The sequence below is a fragment of the Meles meles genome, chromosome 15 (genome assembly GCF_922984935.1).
Source record: "Meles meles chromosome 15, mMelMel3.1 paternal haplotype, whole genome shotgun sequence".
In the NCBI taxonomy this organism is placed as follows: domain Eukaryota; kingdom Metazoa; phylum Chordata; class Mammalia; order Carnivora; family Mustelidae; genus Meles; species Meles meles.
In genome coordinates this window covers 52,946,439-52,973,671 of record NC_060080.1, presented here as the reverse complement: position 1 = coordinate 52,973,671, position 27,233 = coordinate 52,946,439, and the positions used below count along the sequence as shown (strand labels likewise).

The 27,233-nt window shown below is 52.1% G+C and overlaps 1 protein-coding gene across 2 annotated transcripts; it reads left to right on the top strand.

The window, feature by feature from the left end:
- The first annotated feature begins 497 nt into the window (after positions 1-497).
- ATP6V1B1 (ATPase H+ transporting V1 subunit B1) lies at positions 498-26,993 on the top strand. Of its 2 annotated transcripts, XM_045979238.1 has the most exons (15): positions 580-704; positions 6,693-6,748; positions 10,465-10,576; positions 19,301-19,399; positions 19,641-19,734; positions 20,292-20,369; positions 21,253-21,392; positions 21,795-21,896; positions 22,478-22,575; positions 24,039-24,162; positions 24,326-24,476; positions 24,720-24,802; positions 25,658-25,762; positions 25,957-26,086; positions 26,177-26,993. In XM_045979238.1, the coding sequence occupies exons 2-15, from the start codon at positions 6,717-6,719 to the stop codon at positions 26,338-26,340; spliced, it is 1,512 nt and encodes a 503-aa protein (XP_045835194.1). In that variant the 5' UTR covers positions 580-704; positions 6,693-6,716; the 3' UTR covers positions 26,341-26,993. The 2 variants fall into 2 exon arrangements, with proteins under 2 accessions (XP_045835193.1, XP_045835194.1); XM_045979237.1 differs by lacking the exon at positions 10,465-10,576 and having other exon boundaries at positions 498-704.
- The last annotated feature ends 240 nt before the right edge of the window (positions 26,994-27,233 follow it).

The window sequence follows — 27,233 nt, the reverse complement described above, 5'->3', positions numbered from 1 at the left end:
AGGCTCAGAGTCTAGGGGCAGTGACAAGAGACAATTCTCCAGTGACAAGAGACAAAGGAAACACACCAGATGAGTGGTGAAGTCTTCCTGTAGGAGGTGGCCCTGAAACTGGCACAAGAATGGGGAGACGGTGAGGAAGAGACGTGGGGAGAGGGCAGCCTGCCAGAAAGCGCATGTGGTGTGGAGACCAGGAAGAGATATGGTCTGGAGCAAGGGGCTGTGAGAGCACCTGAAGTTCCAGGGGGAAGAGCTGAGTTCACACTGGCCACAGACTGGGGGCAAACGAACACCCAGATTCAGAGGTTAGAGGGCCAGCCATACCCCTGCACCGTTACCCTCCTGGCAGCTGCTGCTGGCCAGTGGCTTAGGTCCCCTCCCAGATCCGGAAGAGCTCCTGGACCAGAGGCCGGTTTCCCTGTTTACAGTCAACTCCGGGAGGAGGGGACTGGTGAGGGGAGGGGTGGCCTCTGGGGCCTCTGGGGCGGTCTGAGCCGCCCTCTCCAGCTCTTCCAGCTCCAGTGGGCCTCAGGTGTTGCGCTCTCCACCAGCAGGCTCGGGTCCTCAGCTCCCAGCCAGCCGCCTCACCATGGCCATGAGGCTAGACAGTAGGCCCGGGGGAGTCCCCGGCAGTGGCTGTGACCTGGGCACAGCCCGAGAACACATGCAAGCGGTCACCAGAAACTACATCACCCACCCCCGTGTCAGTGAGTACAATCCCTGCGGGGGAGTGGGGGTGGGTGCTGCTGGGTGGTTCTGCTTCTTAGGCTCAGGGAAAGAGGAGGATCTGAGGCGGAGGAAGAGCTAGGGGGCTCTCGGTCCAGCAGAGTGACGCCATGGGCTGCCCCGGATAAGGGGCCATCTCTGCAGCTGGGGGATGGGGTCCCCAGTCCAGGCTACCCCACAGGAGAGGGCAGGAACCTCTCAGTCATCTCCCTTACCCTATACTGAGACCCCAAGTCCAGAGAGAGCTCCCCACTGCCCCAAGAGTGTGTGTTTGTGATACATGCTTTGTGTGAATCGGTGTGTGTTGGGGGGGGGTGTGCGTGTGCACCAGGACACTCAGCACGAGGAAATGTACCATCAGGTGTTCTCAGGGAATGTGTGTGGCAGGGCAGACGGTGTGTGCTCTCTCGCGGTGGGGACATACGTGCCACTGAGTATCGTGTCCGCGGGTACATGTCATGCATGCATTTTGGGGAAGGTGTCTGTGTGTCTAACCAGGGCAAGGCGCGTGCCTGGGCACGTGTGTGCTCCCACCTTGAGGATGGGTGTAAATATGTGTGTGACCGTTTGCAGGTGGGTGTGACCGTTTGCAGGTGGGTGTGATCAGAGTGGGGAAATGTGGGACAGTGTGTGTGCATGTGTGTACGTTCGGCGTGAGCGTGTGGGTCCGTGCACGAGCGTGCGTGCTTATGGGGAGAATGTGGGTACGTGGGCAGGTGATGTCGAATGTCTGTGTAGGGACAGCCCAGTGTATGTACTTGCAGGACTCAGAGGGGGCCACCCAGAGGTGTGTCCAGATATCTGGGGCACAGAAACCAGTAAGGCTCTGGGGACCAAAGTGGGTACCGCCTGCATCTCTCCTTGCCAAGGTCATTCTCCAATTCTTAGGTTCTCAGGCAGCCCAGCTCACTGGCATAAACCGGCCTGGCCAGGATAGGCCACGGAGAGGCGGAGGCTCCCGCCAGGGCGTGTGAGCAGAGAAGCTGGCCCAGCACAGCCTCCTGCCCTCTGTCTGCTGTTACCCAGGCCTCAGGGGGAGGAGCCGCCCGACAGGGCAGCCGGGAGAGCCAGGTCCGAGTTGAATGGGGCTGGCAGCCACCCAGAACAGACCAAGTGCAGTGTGGGCAGGCCCCATTCGGAGGAACACAGCAGGGGGTGTGCAGGCACCTCCAGGGGCCTGAGGCAGGCAGTGAGGGGTGGAGCACATTCCAGCGGGGAGAAACTGAGCCGGCCAGATTTAGCAAGGAGGCCCTGCAGGCCCGGCCCTGTGGAGGCACCCAGGAAGCGCTGAGGCCCAGATCCCCCCTGGGGCAAAGCAGGGGTCATGAAGGCCCAGAAACACCCCAGCCAGCCTCCCAACTTGGGTCCCGAGCCCAGGCCTGGTGGAGACCTGAGCTCCTCCCCCAACTACCCTTCCTCGCAGGGTGTCTTCCCAGGGACCCTGACAGGTGCCACCTCACCCAGGGCCCCCTCCAGCCGGTTCCCTCCAGCCCGCACCTTATTTAGAGTCAACAAGGCCTGGTACAGAGAAACACCCAGGAGATGTGACCCAGGCTGGGACCCAGGGTTGGCAGCACCCCCGGTGTCTGTTTGTGTGTCCCTTCATGGGCCCCTACCCAGGTGAATGTGTCACACCCGACAGCTGACCTGGAGAAAAGGTTCTGCTGAGGGGGAGCCCCTCCACCGCCCCCCCCCCCGGCTCTTCTCCTCACCAGCATTGAAGTTGTTCCTGCATTGTTCCTGCAGTGACAAAGGCTGTACACCAGTGTCCTCATAGGGTACCCCCAGGGGCCAGCCCCTGCCCCACCGACAGCCTCCCCAACCCAGGAGCAGACCTGATTCCTCAGTGTACTTCTGTGACCACAGCTTTCTCCAGTTCCCATCCCCCTTCTCCTCTGGGCCTGAGGGGTTTCCTGACTGAAGGGTGTGGAGGGAGATTGGGGGAGGAGGGTGGGGGGGGACAGGGCACGTGCAGAACTACAGCTGTGCGCTCAGGTCTCTGAGGCAGGTCTCCTGTGTCTCTCTGCCCATCTCCCCCAGCCTGGCCTCTGACCCCCCGAGGACTCTGGATTTCTGGGCAGTAGAACTTTATGTAAAGATATAGAAGGAGCCTAGGAGGAAAGGTGGGGGACCAGAAGGACAAGGATGGGGCAACTGGCTTCCAGCTCCCGGGCTTCCTCACCCATGGGTGGGGTGAGTCCAAGAGAAGGCTTCCTGGAGGAGGAGAGGGACCAACAGGCCTGAGGCCTTAAGGGTGATTTCACTGCAGTGGCTGAGGGAATGAGCCAGAAATGTGGGGGCAGGGTAGACTTGGATGGGAAGGGACTCCCAGCAATATGCGCCCTGGTTGAGAAGGGACCGTTTGCCTCCCGGAGAGCTAGAGCTCTTTCCCCAAGGGGAGGAGGTGGCATGGAGTCTTTTCCTGTTGCGTGGGGCAGAACATGCTAGGCAGGGTCTGGGGGAGTGGGGGAATGCGGGGGAGGGGGGCAGGGTGCCGCAGGAGCAAAGGTTGGACCCACAGGCTGTCAGCCCAGCTGGAGGGGTAGAGCCGGGTCAGATCACCCAGAGGCTGGAGTGCCAAACCTCCAGCTTTGCCGCCTGACTCAGTTTCCTCAACGGAAAGGCCAGGGAGGTCACACTAAAAGAGTTCCACCCGGCTGGTCCTGGACTGATTCTAAGAAGCCTAGGCTTCCAGCCCCTTGCCCTCCCTCCGCTAATCCCTCGGGAGGGGATCAGGGAGGAGGTGCGGGACCTGCTGCCCCAGGCTTGCCCCCACCCCAGCCTCACGCCTGGGCGACTGGCTCAGCCCTCTCCCAGGACGCTGCAGGTGTGGTTGGGCAGGCCCTAATTAGTGGACTGCGCAGAGCCGCAGAGCCCCGCTGAGCCTTTGACAGGGAAGGCAGAGGGGAGATGGGGGCAGGGAGGGGCTCCAAGCCTGTGGCCCTAAGTGTTACTGAAGTGTCAGCTGGGACAATGGAGAAGCAGGGGTGGGGGGGTGGGGGGGGAGCAGAGGGAGGGAGTGTCTGCAAAGTCTCGGGAAGGCCTATTGAGGGAGAGCCCCTCAGAGGTCTTCCGGGCCAGCCCCCTGCCTCCAGCCCTACCCACCCCCCTGCACCTCACCAAGGTTGAGGAGTAGGTGCCAAGGCTGGGGCAGTGCCACAGGACGCTGTCTGATGTGTGGTGTGCCCCAGGAGAAATCAGCCAACCTCTGGGCCTCCGTTCCACAGTCAGCTGGGGGTGGTACACACAAAAAACCCACTTCCGTCAAGGACACCTTTGGCCCAACCCCCACCTTGGCTGTGTCCAGACTAGACAGCCTGTAAGGAAAGATAGGCTCCAGCCTGACCTGGGAGGCAACAGAGCTCTGGTCTGAGGAGGGAGACATGCCCATCTCATTAAGGACCACAGTCTGGAGAAGAGGACGCCCTCTATCTAGGGTGTCCCCTGAGGGCTGTGGGACTTCAGTGGGGAGCAGAACCAGGGGGCTGCAGGACTAAGTCAGGGACTGGGCGTTGTGGGATATGAAAAGCCACCCGAACAGCCAGAGTGGCTTTTCTAGAGCCAAAGGGCCCAGCCTGTGGAGGGTGGACTCATCTAGCAAGCATTTAGGAACCCCGAGAGAGAGCGCCAGACCAGTGCCTCTGGAAACCCAGAAAGCTGGCTTATGGCTAAGGCTGGTGGGATGAGCTGGGGGCTTACAGACCACACACTGGGCACCCAACCCAAGGGTCCTCTGAGCTGCTCCCAGCTGCTCACTACTGCTCCCCCCATCTCAGGTACCCAGGTAGCTCTGTGGGGATTTCCACCAGACAGGTTTCCCCGGAAAGAAGCTATGAAATGGGGGGAGCCCGCTGTGAAGAAGGGAGGAAGTGGAAAGACTAGACTCAGAGGCAGAATTGGAAAGAGTTCCCTGGGGCTTTGTGGACCTTGGGCCCCTCCCCGCCCCAGCCCACCCACTCTGCAAGTTGCTTCGGCCATCTCAGCCCTTTGAGCCAGTCTGGTATTTTCACTATAGGGCCAGGGAGAGGCCAGCTCTTCCCAGGGCTTTCTAAAATCAGGCTCTGGTCTGCTGTGCCTGGTCCCTTGGGGTGGCCTAGAGAGAAGCCGCATTGGATAATGCAGGGGGAGGGAGGAAGGTGGGCGAAGGAAGTCAGCAATGGAGCCAGAAGTTGGGCTGTGAGGGTCACCCAGCGGTGCAGACACTGGGGCCCAGGCAGTGGTTCTTGAGATAGGAGATTCCAGGGGCACCTGGGTGGCTCAGTCGGCTAAAAGCATCTGCCTTGGGTTCCAGGCATGATCCCAGGATCCTGGGATTGAGTCCCGACTTGGGCTTCCTGCCCAGCAGGGGAGTCTGCTTCTCTCCTTCTGCCTCTCCCCCTGCTCATGTGCTCTGTTGCTCGCCCAGTCTCTCTCAAGTAAATAAGATCTTTTTAAAAAAGTAAGATGGGAGATACCAGAGCTTGCTTGATGAGAGGGTCAACAGAGGAGGCGCTGGTCCTTTCCCCTAGAGAATAGTCATCCTGGAGTTTGGACCCTGGGCCTCTGGGGACCGTGGAGCCGGGACCCCAGAAAAGGTGGGTCTAAGAGGAAAGAAAGGTTGGATACTTCTTCCCCTCCTCCAGAGGAAGCTGAAGGAGTTCCCACCGCTCCAGGGCCAAGCCCAAAAGAACGGTCTTCCCGTGCCCTTTGTTCTTGAGCTTCCCTAGCAGTCTCTAGCCTTGCCCAGCTGGTCTCCCTAGCCCAAGTCCCAGTGTGACCACTGAGCCCCAGACTGGGGAGGGCTTGAGCTGGGGACATTGAGTTTCTTTTGGTGTAGGGTGACTTGGTCACTTGGCACCGGGCTTGCACGGAAGCATGAGGGCAAGTGGCTGGGAGCCAGTGTGGTCTGATGGGAAGCACAGAGTGGGATCCCAGCCCCAGCTCTGCCACGAGCATGCTGGGTGACCCTGGAATAGGTTTTTCACCCCCATTCTCCTCCCCTTTTGAGAAGAGGGCTAGAACAGGGTTCTTCCAAACTGTGAATGATCCTGTGACCTTACAGACACTCTGACCATCCTGCCCCTCCAGGGTCCCTCATCTCAGCTGTCCCACTGAAGCTTCACAGGGAAGAGCTGTATATCCCTGGGTCATGGGTGAGGGAGAGCCCCAGGGGCTCCCAGCTAGCCTCTAGCAGAAGCGAGATGGGCTTCCTGTCTGGCAGTCCGTGGCTTTCCTATTGGGGTCCCCAAGACTGGAGTTAGAGGCTCCCTGTAAGATGAGCTCATGTCCCCAGTTTTGGTTCTCTCCAGCCACTAGGACTGGGATGTTCCTCTTCTTCCTCCTTCCTTGTCATTCTTTCCCCTCCCCCACAGGCACCCAGGGAGCCCGGGTTATCCAGGACCCTCCCTGGCAAGGCCTCATGACAAGGCAGGGACCCTGGTTGATTTTTCTCATCGGTGCCTGCACCAGCCCCCACCACCCCCACGCAGGCGCACAGGTGCATGGGCGCACAGGTGCACGTGCGCACAGGCGCACAGGCGCAGTGCTCAGCCGGTGTCGAGTGATCCCAGAGGGCCACAGAGGGCGGTTCACTGTTCCTCTCTAGCTGGGGGCCAGAAGCTTTTGGAAAATGCTGTGGGTCAGAGAGGAGGGGGTGGGTAAGAGGGGGGCTGAGGCCGGAGGGGAAGCAGCCTCAAGATAAGAAAGACTTCTGCATGGCTGAGGGGGAGGAGAGGACTCGGCAGGGGCCTCTGCCCTTGCCCTGGCCCTCCCCCAGCCTCCTGCAGGTGTCCAAGCCAGCGGGGGGCCCTGCGGGCAGGGGCATGACCCTTACAGCAATGGTGGCTGGTCCTGTCACAGCTAATGACCCTGACAGCCCAGACTGGGAAGGGGGTGGGGGTGGTGCGCACAGGGAGGGAAAGCAGAGGATGCCTCTGTGTGTGTGTGTGTCTGGGTGTGAGGCCCTCACCCACCTCCACCCCTCCCCCCAGCCTACAGGACTGTGTGCAGCGTCAATGGGCCCCTGGTGGTGCTGGACCAGGTCAAGGTAAGACTTCTACTTCTTCCCAGGCCCCAGGGCCAAATCCCAGGCTCCCTGGCCCCTGTGCAGAACTTCTTCTAAATTGCCCTGTCTCCCATGGGCCTGCTTGTCCCTTCGAATTCCCTGTCACCCGTCCCCACATTCTTCCTCCCCAGCTCTCTCCCCAGCCACCCTGGTTTCCCTTCCTGCATTTTCAGCGCACCCCCATTCCCACTCGGGGCCTTCAGGGACCCACACCTACCACCAAGGAGCTAGGCTGTTGTGCCTCTTCCTTTAGCAGTGGGATGGTTGTGTTGACCTTGCTTCTGCCAGCTGCTTCCTTTCAAAGGAATAGAAGGCAGAGGGGCAATGCCAGCTAACTCTTTTCCAGAGCTCAAGGTTTTCAGAGGCTTTCGGAGTATCTCAGCCTGGGAACCATCTGTGCGGGTGGGACGTAAAGTGGGTCTCCCAGAAAGAAATGGGATGTTGGCTCCTTTGTGTCCCCTGGGGAATGGCAAGACCCTGGCAGAGACTGACAGCGTTTTGAATCTGGGGTTGGAGATTCTTTTTTTTTTTTTTTTTTTAAAGATTTTATTTATTTATAACAGAGATAGCGAGAGAGGAAACACAAGCTAGGGGGAAGCAGGAGGGGGAGAAGCAGGCTCCCTGCCAAGCAGGAAGCCTGATATGGGGCTTGATCCCAGGACCCTGGGAGCATGACCCAAGCCAAAGGCAGACGCTTAACCAACTGAGCCACCCAGGTGCCCCGGGGTTGGGGATTCTTAAGCCATCAAGGGCCCTGTCAAGGTATGAGATCACTCTGCTGTCCCCTTTCCACCAAACAGTTCCACCTCCCAGGCTCCCACTGTGTGTCACCCACCCAGAGTGGGAAACTGGTGCCACCCTGGAGTCATCCTTTCCTGGACTCCAGTCCGTCATTGCCGATGATCTGTGAGCAGTCTCCCACCCCTGATTTGGCCATGGCCTCTGGGGCCCCAGCCTGGGACCCTCCTGTCCTCCATGTTCCCCCCGACAGCCTGAACCCCTTCATTTCCCTGCTTCAGACTCATCTAGAACTCCCAGTGCCTTCACCTTATAGGCTCTACATTCTGTCAGGGTTCCTGCATACCTCTCACGCCATATCCCCTCCCCTCTGCGTGGAGTCGCCATTTGATGTCTCTAGGCCTTTGTTCATATCTTCCCTCTGCCTCTCCAGCTACCTTTCCCCCATACCTTCCTCTGACTCACCCCTAGGACTGGTCACTTCTAGATGTCTCACCCAGGTCCCTGAGCAATGAGCCTGTCCCTCCTCTCCCTCTTCGTACTGTCCCCTTGGCAGCTCTGTCAAGCCATTTGAGCACCACCTGGCCACATGCCCCCTCATTGCCCCCATAGTGTCCCTCCCATTGCACATTACTCCTACGTCCCCGGAGCCCCACCCTGCACTTCTGCTGAACACCCAGTCCTTTGCGGGTGCTCAGTGAGTGCGGGTGCGGGTGAGTACATGAATGAGAGGCATGAACGAGTAAGTGTTAGAATAACTAAATCCGACCCTCTCATTCCCGGAAACCAGATTCTGAGTTCATACAGACCTCCCTGTTTTTTGGTTTTTGGTTTTTGGTTTTCAGACCTTCCCGTTTGACCCACTAACCCTGGGGAGGCCCTGAGAGGGGGTGTGATGGAGTGCTTATGATTGTGCATGCGATGGTGGGGTGCCCCCCACCCCGCCACAGTCTGACTCAGTCTCCCCAGCCCACCCTTCCTACTAGCTGCCTGTCAATTCGAGATCAGCAGCATCAGTACTACCTGAGGACTTGTTAGAAATACGGATTCTGGGGCTCCTACCCCAGACTGACAGAATCAGAAACTCTGAGGTGCGGGGGGACGGCGGGGGACAGGGGGGAGGAATGCAGAAATCAATCTCTAAAACCCCTTCAGGGTGATGTGATGTTCCCTGAAGTTTGAGAAGCATCTGTTTCGCCTTGTGAATTCTGGTTTCCTCATCTAGTAAATGATCAGAGAGTTGTTGTGAGGATCAAATCAGATAAATGTATTTTTATTATTCCTCCTTGGGAACGGTAGCCCTAGTTCTGCCTGGAAGGCAGAAATGCTGATACGCCTGATGAGGCAGTTGGTGCCATCTGCTGCCCCTCGCATGGTACAGAGAGTCAGTACCCGCACAGCCATCCGCTCTCCGGACCGTTAAATGGGGCTAGACTAGGAAACGAGATAGATCCCCAGACCTGTGGCTCTGGGCTGTTAGATGTATTTGTAACTCTTAGAACAGAGGAAGTGGGTGATGGAGACACCAGGAGGACCCTGGACTTGCAGAGGGAAGAAAAAGAAGCAGTTATATATAGTCTCATAAGTTCAAGAGATGGAGTAGACAGCTTTATGTACCCCTCTTTGGGTTCTGCACCCCCTTCCCATTTGCTTGGGCAAAATGCTACAATTCCTCCTCTGCAGCGCCATCTGCTGCCCAAATCGAACCACACCTGCGATGACGCTTCGGCTTCCATCCTTCTCAAAAGGAAAAATGCTTGTGGGGGGAAGAATTTTGTGTAGATTGGAAGTTCTCAGCCCAGGGAATAAGGGCCTTGAAATTGTACGCAGACCTTTGAAGTCGTGTATCCATGTGTCTGTGCATTTTACTGGAGTTAGCTTCCACAGTTTTCATCTGATTTTTGGAGGTCTGAGTGGAAACTAAAAAATCCTAAAGGCTAAACCCCTGAGTGTAGACTTTAAAAAGCGCCCCCCTCCCCAGATTACTAAACATCCACACTCCCAGCCAGTGATCTCACAAACAGTCACACACAGGTTGTGCAAGCATTAAAGAGGAGTTAGGTTAGCGGACAGCCACCTGCCTGGGTTACATTAGAGAGATTTTACTAGAGCAGTGGTTTTTGAACTTGAGCATGCATGAGAATCCCCTGGAATGATTCTTTGGGTCCCAACCCAAAGTTCTGATGCAGCAGTCTGAAGTTAAGGCCCAAGAATCTGCATTTCTGACAAGTTCCCAGGTGCTGCCGCTGCTGCTGGGCTGGGGACCACATTAGACGATTCAGTGCTCTAGAAATCTTCCAACTGCTGTGTTTTGATGCAGACCAGTCTTTATTGAGACTTGAAGAAAGCCTCACCTTAGCCACCAGACTTGGTTCCAAATGTCTGTGGCCACTTCCCAACTTGTAAAGGAAAAAGCTTTCAGAAGTATGTGTATCAGCTCTGAAGACAGTTTCCAAAGAGGGCTTTTCCCAAACTGCCCTGGGCATTGTCAGAAGGAACGGATTCAAGGCCAGGGCTTTCTCAAACAAGTCTTGCCAGGCTTGCTAAGAACTTCCCATTTCGAGGAGTGCAGGAGTGTGGGCAACAGCTCCTCTCTGCCTGAGCTCTGGCTGGCGGGGAACTCAGCAGAATCCCCAGCAGAGGACGCAGGTGGCCTTAAACCATCCCCTCCTCCCCCCAGTCTTCCTAGGGCCCCAGAGTGGGAGTTAAGAGAATCAGGCTCTGAAATGGGGCTCCTTTGAGTATAAGGTCATCATCACACCCTGGAATCCTCCTCCTGCCCTCCCCAGTTCTAACTGGCTGTGACTGCCCCTGCCCACCACAAATAACCCAGGCAGACACACACAGTGGAGCCTGGTATTCTCTTCCTAGAGGATTCCAGACCACACCCTCCATGATGGAGTGTGATGGTCCTGACCATTCTTCCCAGTGTCTGACTGCAATCTTTCTGCTCTCTACAGTTCGTTTCCTCTTGTTTCATGGATGTCATCTCTCAGGGACACACAGGACACCGCCACATCTCTGTTCTCCTTTCCTCTGCCCTCCCTCACTCTCATAAACCCACATGAACAGGTATGACTTTTTATCACCTGGCTGCCTAGTATTTATCGGGCTCGTGGCCTCTTTTCTTTTGGGACCGCCCTCTGCCGGGCAGTTTTCCTCCTGAGGTTAACGGCCCAGCAGGCAAGGAGGCGGATGGCTGCCTTGGACAGAGACTGACCCACAGAACAGCCTTGGAAAACCAGGACTTGAGTTAACGTCTGTCCCGGGGCGTCCCAGCCCTGGCTCTTGGGCGCCCTCTTGTGGTTGACAAGCCAAAGACCGCTGGACCGGGGCTGCCCCGCAGACCTCCGCGCCTTCCTCCCGGGGTGAGCCCTCCTCTCCCAGCAACCCCACTCCGAGGGGTGGGTGGTTTGGGAGAGAACGAGGTCGCTTTCCTGGCGTCCGCGTCGCAAGACGAGGAGGGGCCCGAGCCGGAGCTTCCTCCAGTGACCGTCAAAGCAGCAAAAGCTCCGGTCTCAAATTCCACCCTCCCAGGCCCGCAGGGGTGCCCCGCCTCCTTACACCCCCGTGGGAAATTGAGCCATCCACCCCACCCAACCCTTGACGTCACTATGTTAGGTCGAACGGGGGATTTAATATAGTAAGGATGGTGATGACCAGTCGCACAGTACTTGAACATCCCCAATTACTTTTAAATCACCAAAAAACAAAAATTAAAAAAACATGCTGCTTGTAAGTGGTGAGAGGAAAAAAGTTAACTGTCCCTATCCTCTTTTATCCCCAGCTTCTTGAGATAACCAACGTGAAGATTCTGCTGATAAGAGGCAAATAGCGTGCATGTTGACGCTTTACGTTGGTGTCCGTTTCTTAAAAACACGTCAGGGTTTCCCTCCGTGTCAGTAGCGTTCTTCTCGAGAGCAGCCCGGAGCCTGGACATTCTGTGATCGACTCAGTGGTTTCATTATTGGCAGACGTTCCGTGTATTTCCAGGCTTTGCTATTACAAATAGTACTGCAAAATACATCCCTTTCCTCCCGGCGCCTTTATTGCTATAAGGTAGATCCCCCAAAATGAAATTGCTGCTTCAAAATGTATATTGATTTAAAAATAGATTTTAGGGGCATCTGCGTGGCTCAGTCCTTAGGCGTCTGCCTTCGTCTCAGGTCAGGATCCCAGCGTCCTGGGATCAAGCCCCACAACAGTCTCTCTGCTCCGCGGGGAGACTGCTTCTCCCCCTCCCACTCCCCTTGCTTGTGTTCCCTCTCTCACTGTGTCTCTCTGTGTCAAATTAATAAATAAGATCTTTAAAAAATAGATTTTTAAATAGATACTGAAGATTTGGGGGCAACATTGCCAGCTCAGCAAGATTGCGGGGATTCACATTCCTGTCTCCCCTGTGTTAGAGGACCCACTTTCCAGCATCCTTGCCAGCCCCGAACATGTTCTGTCTTGGAATTTTGCCTGTCTGATCAATGAGAATAATACTATCTTGTTTTTTATTTATATTTGAGAGTCTTTTTATCTGTTTGGATTTCACTTTCTCCTCTATGACATCTCCCTACATATTGAGGTTTGCCTTTTGAGTTATGGGAGCTCCTTGTTTATTGTTTGCATTTTTTAAATTAAGATTTTATTTATTTATTTGAGAGAGAGAGAGCAAGAGACAGCATGAGCAGGGAGAGAGAGCGCCCCGATGTGTGGCTCGATCCCAGGACTCTGGGACCATGACCAAGGCGGAAGGCAGATGCTTAACTGCTTAACCCACTGAGCCACCCAGGAGCCTCTACTCAAGTATCTCTGTTTTTACATTTATGGCTTCCAGATTTCTTACCTTAGTCAAAGACATCTTTCTTGCCCAGCTTTTCTAGAAAAGCTAAGAAAAGGGAAGAAGAAAGTCTCTTCTAATATTTTGTCCATCTTAGCTTTGTATGTAAAGGTTTTTTTTTTTTTTTAAAGATTTTATTTATTTGACAGAGATCACAAGTAGGCAGAGAGGCAGGCAGAGAGAGAGGAAGGGAAGCAGGCTCCCCGCTGAACAGAGAGCCCGATGCGGGGCTCGATCCCAGGACCCCGAGATCATGACCTGAGCCAAAGGCAGAGGCTTTACCCCACTGAGCCACCCAGGCACCCCTATATGTAAAGGTTTTACATATGGCTTGAACGTATGTGTGTTTATGATGTGGGTGTCTTCTAAGTAGATACCAGGTTCTGTTGGTACCATTTATTCAGTAAATTCCTTTTATCCCTGTGAAGTAATGTGCCGCATTTGTTCTACAACAGTCTTCTAAAACCTGGGATCTTTTTCTGGACTCGAGTCTGCCCCACTGATCCGTCCATCTACCCCACCCCGACACTTAACCCTGTGACTTCTGTAGCTTCAGAGCACTTTTTTTTTAATAGCTAATACAGTACTATAATCCATACAAATAAAAGTTAATACATGTTGACCTAAATCCGATATTTGAATTATCCCAGATAATTTCTTTCATTTTTTATTTTTTCCTTTTTTAAAAAATTTTATTTATTTTTTAAATTTCTTTTCAGTGTTCCAGAATTCATTGTTTATGCACCACACCCAGTGCTCCATGCAATACGTGCCCTCCACAATACCCACCATCAGGCTCCCCACCCCTACCCCCCCCACCCCCAGAGCACATTTTCACGTCTGCTAAGGCAAGTCCTCCACTATAATCTTTTCTGCAACTATTTTTGGATATTGTCAGACACTTAGAAGAATTTTTAAAATGATTTTACTAAATTCTAGAAGAAACAAGAATCCATTGGGAATGCATTTAATTTATATACTTTTGAAAAAGATTGATATTTTTATGACAGTGAGTCATTCTGTCTTGGACAACAGTATTGTTCTCCATTTGTTCAGGGCTTGTTAGATGTCCTTCACCAAGATTTTATTATTCTCTTGTACCTCTCTTGTCAAATTTATTTCCAGATACTGTATGGGTTTGGGCCCTATTGTGGATGGAACATTTTTCTCCAATTCCTCATCCGTTTATGGCTGGGATAGAAAAAAAAGATTCTTTTTTTTTTCCTTTTTTTTTTAAACTATATTGACACACAATGGTATGAGAGATTGATTTTTATGTATTTATCTTGTATACAGCTGCCAACTTCTCTTATTAATTCTGGGGTGTTTTTTTTTTAACTTGGGTTTTTCTCGATATACAATATCATCTGAAATGAAGGGAATTCTGCCTCTTTTTCCATTGGGATGCTTTAATTTTACTTGTGATTTTGAAACAATTTCAAATTTATAAAAAGTTGCAAAAATAAAAATAGAACCAGAAACGTCTATATACCCAGTTGTTAACATTTTACCCCATTTGTTCTGTCTTTTGCTCTACGTGTGTGTGTGCGCGCACGTGCATAATTTTTTCCTAGATCTTTTAAGGGTAAGTTATCCCCAAAAACTCCAGTGTTTATTTCCAAAGAATAAGGATGTTTTCTTGCATAACAACAGTAGTTACCAACTTCTGAAATTTACACGGATTCATTTATCTGATCAACCACCTACATTCCAGTTTACCAGCTGCCCTAATGAAATCTTTTATAGCATTTTCTGGCCTCCAGCAGAGGATCCAGCCTGAGGTCAGGTTCTGCCTTTAGTGGTCACGTCTCTGCAGCCTCCCTTAACCTAGAACATTCCCACAGCCTTTCTCTGACATTTCTGAAGTCTCTTCTCTCACTATCTTTTTTTTTTTAATGAAGCGTTCTCCACTTATGTTTATTATAGTATACTTTTTAATTTCTCTTTTGGGTTTTCTTGTATAAACCATAATTCCCAAAACAATATTAAGTAACAACAGCAATATGGACATCTCTGGGTGTTACTGATTTTATTAGAAATAAAAGTCGGGGGCACCTGGGTGGCTCAGTGGGTTAAGCCTCTGCCTTCTGCTCAGGTCATGATCTCAGGGTCCTGGGATCAAGTCCCACATCCAGACTCCTTGCTCGGTCAGGGAGTCTCCTTCTCCCTCTGTCTGCTGCTCCCCCTGCTTGTGCTCTCTCTCTCTGACAAATAAATAAACAAGATTAAAAACAAAAAACACTGCCAAATTTTACCAAAAGCCTTTGGGTTTTTATTTACATAATTCTGTAGGGTTTCTTTTTTAATTCGTGTTTACAAAAAACCTCCCTATTATTATGAATTATATATTGTCAAATGTTGACAAATTCCCAAGATTGATTTATCTAGGCTTACATTCTTTTGATGAGCCCTGTTTGATCATACCTAATTGTTTATTTAATATACTGTTTGACTTGGCTGGCTAATAGTTTAAAATTTCTGCATCTATATTTATAAGAGAAACTGGTCTACTTTTTTGGGGGGGGTCCTATCTTTACTACATTTGAGGTTTGGGAAATTTTCTATTTTATAGTTTCATTGCCTTCTAGTGTTTCTTTCTGTTCATTATATTATTTTTTTAATTAATTATTTATTTATTTGACAGAGATCACAAGTAGACAGAGAGGCAGGCAGAGAGAGAGAGGAGGAAGCAGGCTCCCCGCCAAGCAGAGAGCCCGATGCGGGGCTTGATCCCAGGACCCTGGGATCATGACCTGAGCCAAAGGCAGAGGCTTTAACCCACTGAGCCATCCAGGAGGCCCAAAGTTTTTGTTTTTAATCATGGATAGTTTTAAAAAACTTTTTCTGGAATGTTAAGATGATCACAGGGTTTTTTTAATCCTACAAATCATTAATAAGGTAAATTAATTACATTATCAGATTTCTAATATTAGACTAACCTTGAATTGTCAGAATAATTCCAAGTTGGTCTTTTTAACTTTGTGTGTGTGTGTGTCTTTATTTTTGTTTTTTTAATCTTTCTTTTATTACTTGGTTTGTAATTTGACCTTTTTTTTTTTTTTTTTACTTTGCTGGATTTGGTTTGTTAGTATTTTACATAGGACTTTTGTATATATATATTCATAAGCGAGATTGCCTATAATTTCCCCTTCATTATCTTATTTCGTATTGGGGTTATCCTTACCTCATAAAATTAATTAAAAACCATCCCTTTTCCATTAGTCTTTTGAAGAGCTCAAGTAAGTTTCAAATTATTTGTGCTTTGTCAGAACTTACTTGTGAAACTACCTGGGACTGGTGTTTCCTTTGTGAAAGATTTTACACTATTTATGTAATATTTTAAAGACTGTAGGACTATTCCAGCTTTCTGTTTAGTTTCTAGTTGGTTTTGGTTTGAGTTTTATTCCTCTAAGACTTTGTTCATTTCATCTAAGTTCTGAACTATATGGCATATGGTTGTTTTTAATTCCTTTTTATTCCTTTTGAATATTATTAGTGTAGCTGGTTTTGACTTTTTTACTCCAACAATTATTTATGTCTTTGCTCTTTCTTCATCAGTTTATTTTATCAGTCTATTTTACTAGGCTTTCAACGAACCAGTTTGGTTCTTAATCTGCCTTGTTGTATATTTGTTCTCTGTGTTAATGATTTCTGATCTTTTATTATTTCTTCTAGTATATATATACATTAAAAAAATTTTTTTTAGTTCCCGTTAGTTAACATAGTGTTGTGTTACAACATAGTGATTCACACTTCTGTACATCACAGGTGCCCTCCTTAATCCCCATCACCTATTCCCCCCTCATCCTACTTTCTTGGGGGTTTTAATGCTGTTCTTCTTTCTCACTTTTCATGTTGCATACTCTTAAACTTCCTCAGTTTTTTTCTTTTCTAACATAAGCACTTAAAGCTTAAATGTGGGGCACCTGGAGCAGTTGGTTAAGCACCTGACTTTCGGTTTCAGCCCAGGTCTTGACCTCGGGGCCCTAATCTCAGGATCTTGAGATCAAGCCTGGCTCTGTGCTCATATCTGGCTCTGTGCTCAGTGTGAAGGCTGTTTGAGATTCTCTCTCCCTCGCCCATAGCCCCTCCCCCTGGCTTTCTCTCTAAATAAATAAGAAATCTTTTTTAAAAAATGAAGTTTAGGGGCGCCTGGTTGGCTCAGTGGGTTAAAGCCTCTGCCTTCGTCTCAGGTCATGATCCCAGGGTCCTGGGATTGAGCCCCGCATCGGGCTCTCTGCTCAGCAGGGAGCCTGCTTCCCTTCCTCTCTCTCTCTGCCTGCCTCTCTGCCTACTTGTGATCTCTGTCTGTCAAATAAATAAATAAAATCTTTAAAAACAATTTTAAAAATTATTAAAAAATGAAGTTTAGGGGCGCCTGGGTGGCTCAGGTCATGATCCCGGAGTCCTGGGATCGAGTCCTGCATTGGGCTCCCAGCTTCGCAGGGAGTCTGCTTCTTCCTCTGACCTTCTCCCATCTCATGCTCTCTCTCTCTCTCTCTCAAATAAATAAATAAAATCTTAAAAAAAATAAAGTTTAGATGCATCACATATATATCGATACGCAGTTTTTCATTATTGCTTAGTGCTAAATATTTTCTAATTCTGTGTTCTTCTACATTAGGTTTTGAGATTTCCAAATCTACGAAGTTTGTCTAACCATCTTTTTGTTTTTGATTTCTAACTTGTTTTGATTATGGTCAGAAAACATAGTACAGCCCGATTAATTCTATAGGTCGTGGCACAAAGGAACATCCTTTCTCATTCTTTTCCGTTTCCTCTACCGTGTCAGTTCTGATTCCTTTTGCTGTCCAAGGAGTAATTTAGTGGAGTACTTTAACCTTTCAGAATATGAGGAGCATTACCGTTTGTTTTTACTAGATTCCAATTCTGACTTACTCCCTGAAGTAACTCTATCACCAGGGAAGCAAGGTGAGGGAGCCTCCCTCCAGGACCCCCCGTGGAAGAAGGTACAGGCAGGGCTTAGGTCTCTGGGGCTGGCAAGAGCTGAAGTCGGTGTCAGTGGGGAGGGTCTGCTCTCCCAGCCCAGCTCTCCTGCCTCAGCTTGTAGCTTCTTCTGGAAGTAGGGAAAGACCGGGACCCTGGTTCCTGGAGCATGCATAGACTGCACCAGCTGTGGGACTTCCTTGGGGCAGACCTCCACCTGCCCAACCTGCTCAACCTGTGGTCCTGGAAGGACAGCCTTATTGGTTTTTTTTTTTTTTTATTATAATTCATATAAATTCCCTTCTTTTTTTTTTTTAAGATTTTATTTATTTATTTGACAGAGAGAGACACAGCCAGAGAGGGAATGCAAACAGGGGGAGTGGGAGAGGGAGAAGCAGGCTTCCCACTGAGCAGGGAGCCTGATGTGGGGCTCGATCCCAGGACGCTGGGATCATGACCTGAGCCGAAGGCAGACACCCAATGACTGAGCCACCCAGGCGCCCCTAAACTTCCTTCTTTTAAAGCACACAATTCAGTGGTTTTTAGTACATACACAGAGTTGTACAACTATCACCACTCTCTGATTCCAGAACATTTTCATCAGCTCCAGAAGAATCCCTGTACCTGTTGTCACCCCTAGTCATGCTTCCAGCCCCACGCAACCCCTAATCTTTCTGTCTTTATGCATCGGATTATTTCAGACACTTAGTATTCAATGGAATCATATAACTCGTGACCTGTTGTTTCTAGCATCTTTCGCCTACTTAGCATGTTTCCAAGGTTCATCCGTGTTTTCGCATGGATCAGTATTGCGTTTGTTTTTAAGGCTGATAATACTCCGTGGTACAAATATGCCATCTTCTGATTCTCCATTCACTGTCTGTGGACATCTGGGTTGTTTCCACCTTGGGGCTACTATGAATAAGGCTGCTACTTGTATGTGAACATTCATATACAGTCATACACAAATGTTTGTGTGGTCAGGTTTTCATTTCTCTTGGGCCAGTGGACTTGCTGGGTCATATGGTATCTCTCTGTTTAGCCCTTTGAGGAAGCGCCAGAGTGTTTTCCAAAGAGGCTGCACCATCTTGAGGGGTCCGATTTCTCCACACCCTCAACCACACTGTAGTCCCTCAGACTTCAGCCACATTTACGAGTGGGACCTGGTATCTCGTCATGGTTTTGATCTGTGTTTCTTTAATGGCGAGGGATGAGCATCTTAGGTGCTTCTTGGTCATTTGTGTATCTTCTTTGGAGAAATGTCCATTTAGACCCTTTGCTCGTTTTAAAGTTCCGGTATTTATATTTTTATTGTTGAGCTGTAAGAGCTCTTTATAGATTCCTGATACTAGCCTAGTTCTTTTCAAATGGATAAGAAGAGATAACTACAGTTGCTCATAGCCAAAAGAGAAGTGATTGCCTGACTCTTTTTATTCCTGAAACCTGTGAGGACCACACGTGAATCAGCCCCAGCCCCGTGGCTAGGGAAAGTCGGCCACTGGTATGAGGGGACACCTGGCAGCCCAGGACACACTGTGCCAGCGTGTCTGCCGTCAGTCCATAGGAGCAGAGACAACAGGGCCACGGGACCTAAACAGCCGTCGTAGCGATTACATTTTATTGAGTTGTTACAGGTCCCGGGCACCAGCTAATGACTTCACGTAGATCACCTTCTCCCCACAGAAGCCCTATGAAGTATTATTATTACCCCCATTTGAAAGACGAAGAAAGTAATGCTCAGAGATGTTAAGTAACTTCACAAGGTCACACAGCTTCTAAGCATCAGAGCTTCAGTTCTAACCCTGGTGTTCAACTCTAACGTCAGTACTCTACGCATCCAGGTGTACTGCCTTCCAAACAGAACCCAAATGTCCCACCTCCAGCCCTTCAAGTTCACCTACTAGTGCTTGGTCACAAAAGGGGAGACAGAAGCTTGAGACTGGGTCAGGGAGGCATGCGGGGAGACAGGGACTTCACCTCTAGTCTCACCGCTGCTCTGGGCTGCTCTCTCCTCCTGCCAGTTTGCACAGTACGCTGAGATCGTCAACTTCACCCTCCCTGATGGCACTCAGAGAAGCGGGCAGGTGCTTGAGGTGTCTGGGACCAAGGCAATTGTTCAGGTAAGTGGTGTCAGGGCGATGTTGCCTGACTGAATAAATGAACGAACCCGCAAAGTGCCCGACTATCTTAATGGGCTCCGAAGGCAGGAAATGTCCTATTTTCCCAAGAGCGCCTTGCCCAGAGCTGGGCACAAAGGGAGCCCAGAATGGAAGGCCCTATTCTCCCCAGCAAGACCCTTATTAGAGTAAGAGTAACTTATTATTAGAGTTATATTAGAGTAACTAACCTCTTGTCCCATAGGTGTTTGAAGGAACCTCTGGCATTGATGCCCAGAAGACCACCTGTGAATTCACAGGGGACATCCTACGGACTCCAGTATCAGAAGACATGCTGGGTGAGGACAGGGGCAGGGGAGATTGGGGGGGCGGGTGCTCCTCTGTCCTCCCAGCCCAGCTTCCCTGACCACACACTTAGCACACTGCCTTGTCCTTTCCTCTTTGCCTGTCTGCCTCCTTGTGAGTTCTTTGAGGTCAGAGGTGTGTCTTTTCTCTCTGATCCCCCAACTCTAGCTCAGGACCAGACACACAGATGTTCCGTAAATGAGGAAGGCAGGTTCAATCCACTAGGGGCATAGTAGGTAGTCTGTTTAGGTTAGGCTGAAACAGAGTGCACACCCCCACCCCCAAGTTTTCTCCCAAGATCTGCCATACCTGGCCCTCTCCTCTTTCCAGCTCTAAAACCCTCCATTCAAGTAATTTCCTGGGCCAGCGCCTCACCTGTAAAGATTCCCAGGAGAGGAGGGAGTAGCCAGCTCTCTGTGGGTAACTGAGGGCTGATGGGAGAGGGACACGAGGGGCCGGTGGGAGGCAGTGACGGTGTGGAGGGTGAGCAGCAGTGAGGGAGACCCAGGGCTGGCCCTGAGCATCCCCCAACAGCCTTCCCCACCCCCAGGTCGCGTCTTCAACGGCTCCGGCAAGCCCATTGACAAGGGGCCAGTGGTCATGGCAGAGGACTTCCTGGATATCAATGGTGAGTCACCAGAGAGAGGCTCTGGACAGCTTTCAGGACCCAGTCCCCAATCACCTTCCTCAGTCCCAGCCACCGCTTCTGCCACCTTGCCCTCGGAAGTTCTGCCCCAGACGCAGGCCAGAGGCAATGGGTCAGGGCTCACCCGCAGGCTGGTCAGACTACCAGGCAGATCAGGTGTGCAGTGAGAACTGCAGAGGCCTCTCTGTCCCCAAATCTGCCACAGAGCCTGAAATAGTGCCCTTTGTGTCCCATTCCTTTCAGGAACATCATCAGGTGCAAAGTTCCATGGGTGCCCCAAGACCTTCACTCTCCTGCCTGCCAGTGCCCTGTCCCCACCCCTCAGGGCCCCCTGGGCGGCTTGCAGAAGGAGACACAGCCCCGAGGCCATCCCGAGTCCTCCACCCGGTCAGTTGTGAGGATGAGATGAGGCCCCACAGTGGTCCGCGGCTGGCCCCCAACCACTCAGCAAGTCAGAGGCAGAGCCCAGAACACACATCCCCTCCGGGAGCAGCTCTCCAGGCCACCCTCCATTCCTTCAAAGGCGCACATGACCCCTGCTTAGCCTTGGGGGCCTTGGCCTGGGTGCCCACCTGCCTGCTGTTTCTAATAGGCCAGGTGGCACTGTCCAAGGGACCCGTGGGCCATGGCTATTGAGATACAAACTAATTCAAGTGTAATACACTTGCATTTCAAAACCATGTTTCACATGCTCACTAGCCACGTGTGACCAGGGCTACTGGACCTGGCAGTGTAGTTAGAACACATATTCATCATCACAGAAAATTCTGTTCAGTAGTGCTGCTCTGGAGTCTGGGGCAGGGTTGGGGGCGGGCAGGGATGGACTCAAACCCTCAAGCGTGGGTCCATGATTGCCTTCTCCCAGGCCAGCCCATCAACCCCCATGACCGCATCTACCCCGAGGAGATGATTCAGACGGGCATCTCTCCCATTGACGTCATGAACAGCATTGCCCGTGGTCAGAAGATCCCCATCTTCTCAGCAGCTGGGCTCCCCCACAATGAGGTGAGACCTGCAGGGTCCTGCAGATGTGACCAAGAGGAAGATGCAGGGCAGAGGCCAGGGCTGGTGGCCAGTGAGGAGGGTCTCCTGAGTCAAACAGGCAGGGACCAGCCATGCAGGGGTCATCACCGTCCAGACTGGTAGCAGTCCTCTGGCAGCTCATGGACTCAGGGCTGCAGAAGACCTCCTCAGGGTCCCCAAGAGGGTCTTCAAGCCTCCACCCTGAGGAAGGCTATAGGACCTGGGGGAACCCTTTCATCTTTCTGGCCTTGGATCCCTCTCATCAAAGGCCTTGGCAGGAGGAAGGACTGGAAATTGCTCCATCCGTCATCCTCCGCGGTGGTCAGTGGGCTGGGCTCCCGGCTCTGGCTCTGACACCCTTCCTTCCAATCCACCCCACCCCAGATTGCTGCCCAGATCTGCCGCCAGGCTGGGCTGGTGAAGAAGTCCAAGGCTGTGCTGGATTATCATGATGACAACTTTGCCATTGTCTTTGCGGCCATGGGGGTAAGAGAAACGGGGTAGATTGGCAAGTTCTGCAAGCCGTGAGCAGGCAGCCTTGTCTTTTCAGACCTGGCTATGCCTGATACGATAAAGGAGGCATAATCCTTCTCCCTGAGAAGCTGTTGGTGTCCAGGCCTATCTGGTGGGAGAAGCAAGAGCATGACTGAAGGGGGTGGTTCACTGACGAGGGCGGTGTGTCTGTCAGTGCATTCCAGAGGACATGGCAGCTATCAGATGAGCCCAGGGTGGCCTAGAGGAGGAAGAAGCAGGGAATTTGGGAAGACAGCTTCAGGGAGGGGATACCATGGGGCCCTCAGAGGGCCCAAGGAGGGGTTCAGCAGGGAAGCAGCTGGCTGAGTGAGGGGTTGGGATGGCACTGAGCAGAGCTCAACCCGAAGAAATCTGAACTTCTCTTTGGGGACCTGGGGAGAGCAAACCCAGCCCCTGCCCTTTCAAGTTCTAGGTCATCCCAGGGACTGTTGGTCAATAGGCTTTACTGAGAAGAGATGGGAGGGGCCAGGGCCCCTGCCCTTAGGCTGCAGAGACACCACCCCCCACTCCAACCCTCCCTGCTGTGTGTCCAGGTGAACATGGAGACAGCCAGGTTCTTCAAGTCTGACTTCGAGCAGAACGGCACCATGGGAAATGTCTGCCTCTTCCTGAACTTGGCCAACGACCCCACGTGAGCCGTCCCCTGGTACCCGGACTGTCTGCAGGCAGTGGGCCCTGTCCCCTCTCAACACCCACAGTACTAGAGCTCAGGCGTATCCCAGAACCACAGCCATGGGCCAGAGCTGGGAAAACAACCCCTTGTTGTGCAGATGGGGAAAATGAGGCTCGGGAAGGGGTAGGGCTAGCCCATGGAGAGACAAAGGGAACCGGCTCACAGCCCCGCCTGCCCCCTGCAGCCCATCTGTTCTTCCCATAATCTGCATCCAGCCACTGTCCCCAGTCAGGCCTCCTTATCCTTGAGTCACTTCCACGAAGTCACCACTAAGGAGAGATTTCCTTAAACCACGTACTGACAAAAACTGCTGTTGTCTGTCTTTTTAAAACTTTCTTACTTGAGTAGAGTTGACATACAATATTACATTAGTTTCCGGTGTACGACATAGCGGTCCAGTTTCTCTGTGGCTTAATGCTGTGCTTGCCACAGGTGTCCCCATACAGCACTGTGACAATAGCATTGGCCCTGTTCCCTCCACGGTGCCCCTCTCTGGAACTGGACGCCTGTGCCTCCCGCTCCCTTTCACCCGTTCTGCCCATCTCCCTACCCCCTCCCTCTGGCAACCATCAGTTTATTCTCTGTATGTATAGGTCTGATTCTGCTTTTCATTGGTTTATTCATTTGGAAAACTGCTATTTTTAGTATATGTGCTGCCGAAGCGAGCACAAGGAAAACTGCTATTTTTAATGTTTAGGAAATGTGAGTTTAAATCTGTGGGTCAGGTGAACGAAAAAAAAAATTCTGATAAAACCATCCCGGGTACTGAAGGTGCTCTAAACGAAGTAACAGAATTCTGGAGGCCAGGAGGACATCACCAGAGAAAAGACCCATGGAACAGAGCTTGAGGACGGGGAGAGCCTGGAGCCAGAGGGTGGGAGTCAGGAGAGCTCAGAGTGCAAGGGGGCTGCCAGGCGGGCAGGGCAAGCCTATGGAATGTGCACACCAAGCATGCTCTCGAGTAGGGAGAGGAACCTTATGGAAAGAATCCACAGAGTGCCCCAGCTGAGCCAATGAGGGTGGGTAGGAGGAGGAGGCTGGGGAAGACAGAGCAACAGCAGGAGCCCTGCCCCTGCCTCATTCTGAGAGGCCAGAGTCCCCTCACTTTCAGGCCCACGGGGACAGGGTGCTGTCATTCTCCATCAGCCCCCTGACCCTGCCTGGCCCACTCCAACCCAACTCCCTGCCTGTTCCAGGCTCCCTACCCTTTCCTCCCTTGGACAGCAGGAGGGAGGAGCGTTGGACTTGATGAACTGTCTGCCCCAGGAACCACAGCCCCGACACGGGGCCTGGGAGCTGGAGCCCATCCCACCGGCTCCCCTGCTGCTGTGCACAGCTGACTGTCCACTCAGCACTTGGGGCTAGATGGAGCACAGGCCTAGGCCTCTGGGCTCTCTGAACATGGGGTGTCCCTCCTCCAGGATCGAGCGGATTGTCACCCCACGCCTGGCACTGACCACTGCTGAGTTCCTTGCCTACCAGTGTGAGAAGCACGTGCTGGTCATCCTGACTGACATGAGTTCCTATGCAGAGGCCTTGCGGGAGGTGAGGCAGCCTGGGAAGAGTGCCAGGGTCATGCCTCCCTCTCCCTGGTCCCTCTACCCTGAAACTCACCCATCCAAGCCTGCCGCCACTCCATTTCTCAGTCGCTGAACCTCCCACTCAGCCTCTTGCCCCCTCTCTTAGCCCAGTGACACTGACGTTGCAGGTCTCAGCTGCCAGAGAGGAGGTGCCGGGGCGCCGAGGCTTCCCGGGGTACATGTATACAGACCTGGCCACCATCTATGAGCGGGCCGGCCGCGTGGAGGGCCGGGGAGGGTCCATCACTCAGATCCCCATCCTCACCATGCCCAATGACGGTGAGTCTCTTGGCTGCCTACTGCCCTCTGCAGCCCCCTGCCTTTCTTCTCACTGGGTTGCTTAAAGGGCCCGTGGTTTTCTGCACAGAAGGGCAGTAGCTCTGTTTCTCCATCAAGGGATTCGCTGTCTTCTCCTTGCCTCCACATACCCCATCGCTCCCATGAGAGGAACAGAGCCCAGGCATCCCTGAGCTGGTGGAGACGGCGCCCCATCTACACTGACACCACTGCATTTCCTTGCAGATATCACCCACCCAATCCCAGACCTGACGGGCTTCATCACGGAGGGACAGATCTACGTGGACAGACAGCTTCATAACAGACAAGTATTGTCCCCTTCCTATGACTTATGGCTCTGCTCACACCCCCAGAGACACTGATGGACAGATGTCACAGCACTTACAAAGCTTCAGTTCACTGTCAATTAGGAGGGGGTGGGCAAGGCTACCTCCAAAGAGGAAAAGAGGAGACGACCTAGGAAGACTGTGTGGTCACAGACACAAGACAGGTCTAGCTAGAATCCAGACCACCTGCCTGTGGGAACCTTGAGAAAATTATCTCATCCTTCTGATGCTAGGTTTCCTCATCTATAAAACAGAAATAATAGTACTGATCACTCAGTGGAGTGCATTGCGGAGGATACAATCCGTTGGCATACAGAAAGCCTCCAGCAGATAGTAGATACTCAGTAAATACCGCTTCTCTTTGCTTTCCAGTGGTTTGCTCAGTGAACAAAACAGTGGGTAACTGACACAAGTAGATAGATGGTGAATAGTGTGCCAGCAGGTTACAAAATGTGCCTGTTCCATCTGAGGCTAAAGGCAGCCCCTGTGACTTTTCCCTCTTTGCTTAGTAGGTTCCTTCTTTACAGCTATTAACTGTTAAGCTTCAACCTGGTTTTTGTCCAAATAACCAAAGGTTTTAAAATAATGACTTCCATTACCTGATGTCACACCCTGTCCGCCCTCCACCCTCCTCTCTAGGAGTACACCGTAGACACCTGCATGCCCAAGCTCTAGAACTGTGGGCGATAGAGGAGGGTGGCGTGACTGGCCCCCTCTCTGTGGGACGGGTGAGCAGCAGTCTCTTGAGAACCGAAGGGGAGGAGAGACAAGTAGGGGTAGGAAGGAAAGGAAACTCTGGACCCTGCCTTCTGCCACTCCCTTCTTCTGTTTCCCCAGATATACCCCCCAATCAATGTGCTCCCTTCCCTGTCGCGGCTGATGAAGTCTGCCATTGGGGAGGGCATGACGAGAAAGGACCATGGAGACGTCTCCAACCAACTGGTAAGCATGAGAAAGCCTAGGGACTGGAGGGTAAGCTAGTTTCAGAAGCCAGAGGTTTGAGCCCTTCCTGGACCACGAGCTGTTCTCCAGCAAAATCCCTCCCCTTTTGGGGTTCCCACTCAGCCAAACTGGGGGCCACTGGGCTCCCGTGATACGCCTGCGGTGACGGCTGGACCGTTCTCCCCTTCACCCAGTATGCTTGCTATGCCATCGGGAAGGACGTGCAGGCCATGAAGGCAGTGGTGGGGGAGGAGGCGCTCACTTCGGAGGACCTGCTCTATCTGGAATTCCTGCAGAAGTTCGAGAAGAACTTCATCAACCAGGGTGAGGCGCGCTCGGGGCGTGCAGGCAGTAACCCCCTTACCCGGCCACATACACGCGCGCGCACGCCTAACCCTCCTGCTCCGACCCTAGGCCCCTATGAGAACCGCTCCGTGTTCGAGTCCTTGGACCTGGGATGGAAGCTGTTGCGCATCTTCCCAAAGGAGATGCTGAAGCGCATCCCGCAGAGCGTGCTCGAGGAGTTCTACTCCCGCGAGGGGGCGTCGCAGGACCCCGCGTCTGACACTGCGCTCTAGCCCCGCCCACCGGCGGACCCCGGCGCTCGGTCCCGGGAGCCCCTGCTCTACTCCAGTTCTACACCCTCCTCCGTGTCTGCCAAGGTCCCGCACACCTGAACCAACCGCTTGAGTGCCCACTGTCAGACCCCCGCCGGCTCGGGGCGGGAGGCGGGCTTCCACGCTTCATCCCTCCCCCTGGATTCCCTGCACTGGGAAAGAACAAAAGGTTGTTAGCCTGTATTAAGCTTGGGAGAATCACCTGGAGAACTTTACAGAATACCAAGGCCCAGGCTCCAAACCAGATCAGTTGATCTGAATCTGGAGGCAGAAGTCCTCTGCATTGGTATTCCGCCCCCCACCCCGCCCCCAGGTACAAGTGGAGTTGCAACCAGTAGTATAGAGACTGCAAGATAACCCAAGTGTAGATAATGAGGGTGAACTCGAAGAGGTCCTGAGACACTCTCCAACCCCGACATATAGATACGGTTTTGTTGTCATTCTTAGGACCCTAATACCTCAGAAACAACAGCCCACAGAATCCCCCAACTGCCAGGAAATCCTCAAGCTTTGTCCCTGCAAAGCATTGTCCCTTTATCTTAATTTGAAGCCAGTTGTTAAAGACCCCCTTGGGGCAGATACCCAGTAAAATTTGCTAGTTTTTAAAGTGGTCAGGAGGGCTGCTGACTCCTTCAGACCCCTGGAGCTGGGAGTAAGTGGGTTCCCAGAGGAGGTTTTCCCTGGAATGAGGGAGAGCTGCTTTGGGTGAAGAATCTGCATTTTTGTCCCTCCCTGCGTCACTGTGGTCTTGGGAGACCCTCCCCCCTCCTTAGATTTCTCTGAGGGAAATACCAGGAATGATGGGGCCCAGAGGGGAGTAGGTAGGTAGAAGTGGGTGGTATGATCAGGGATCC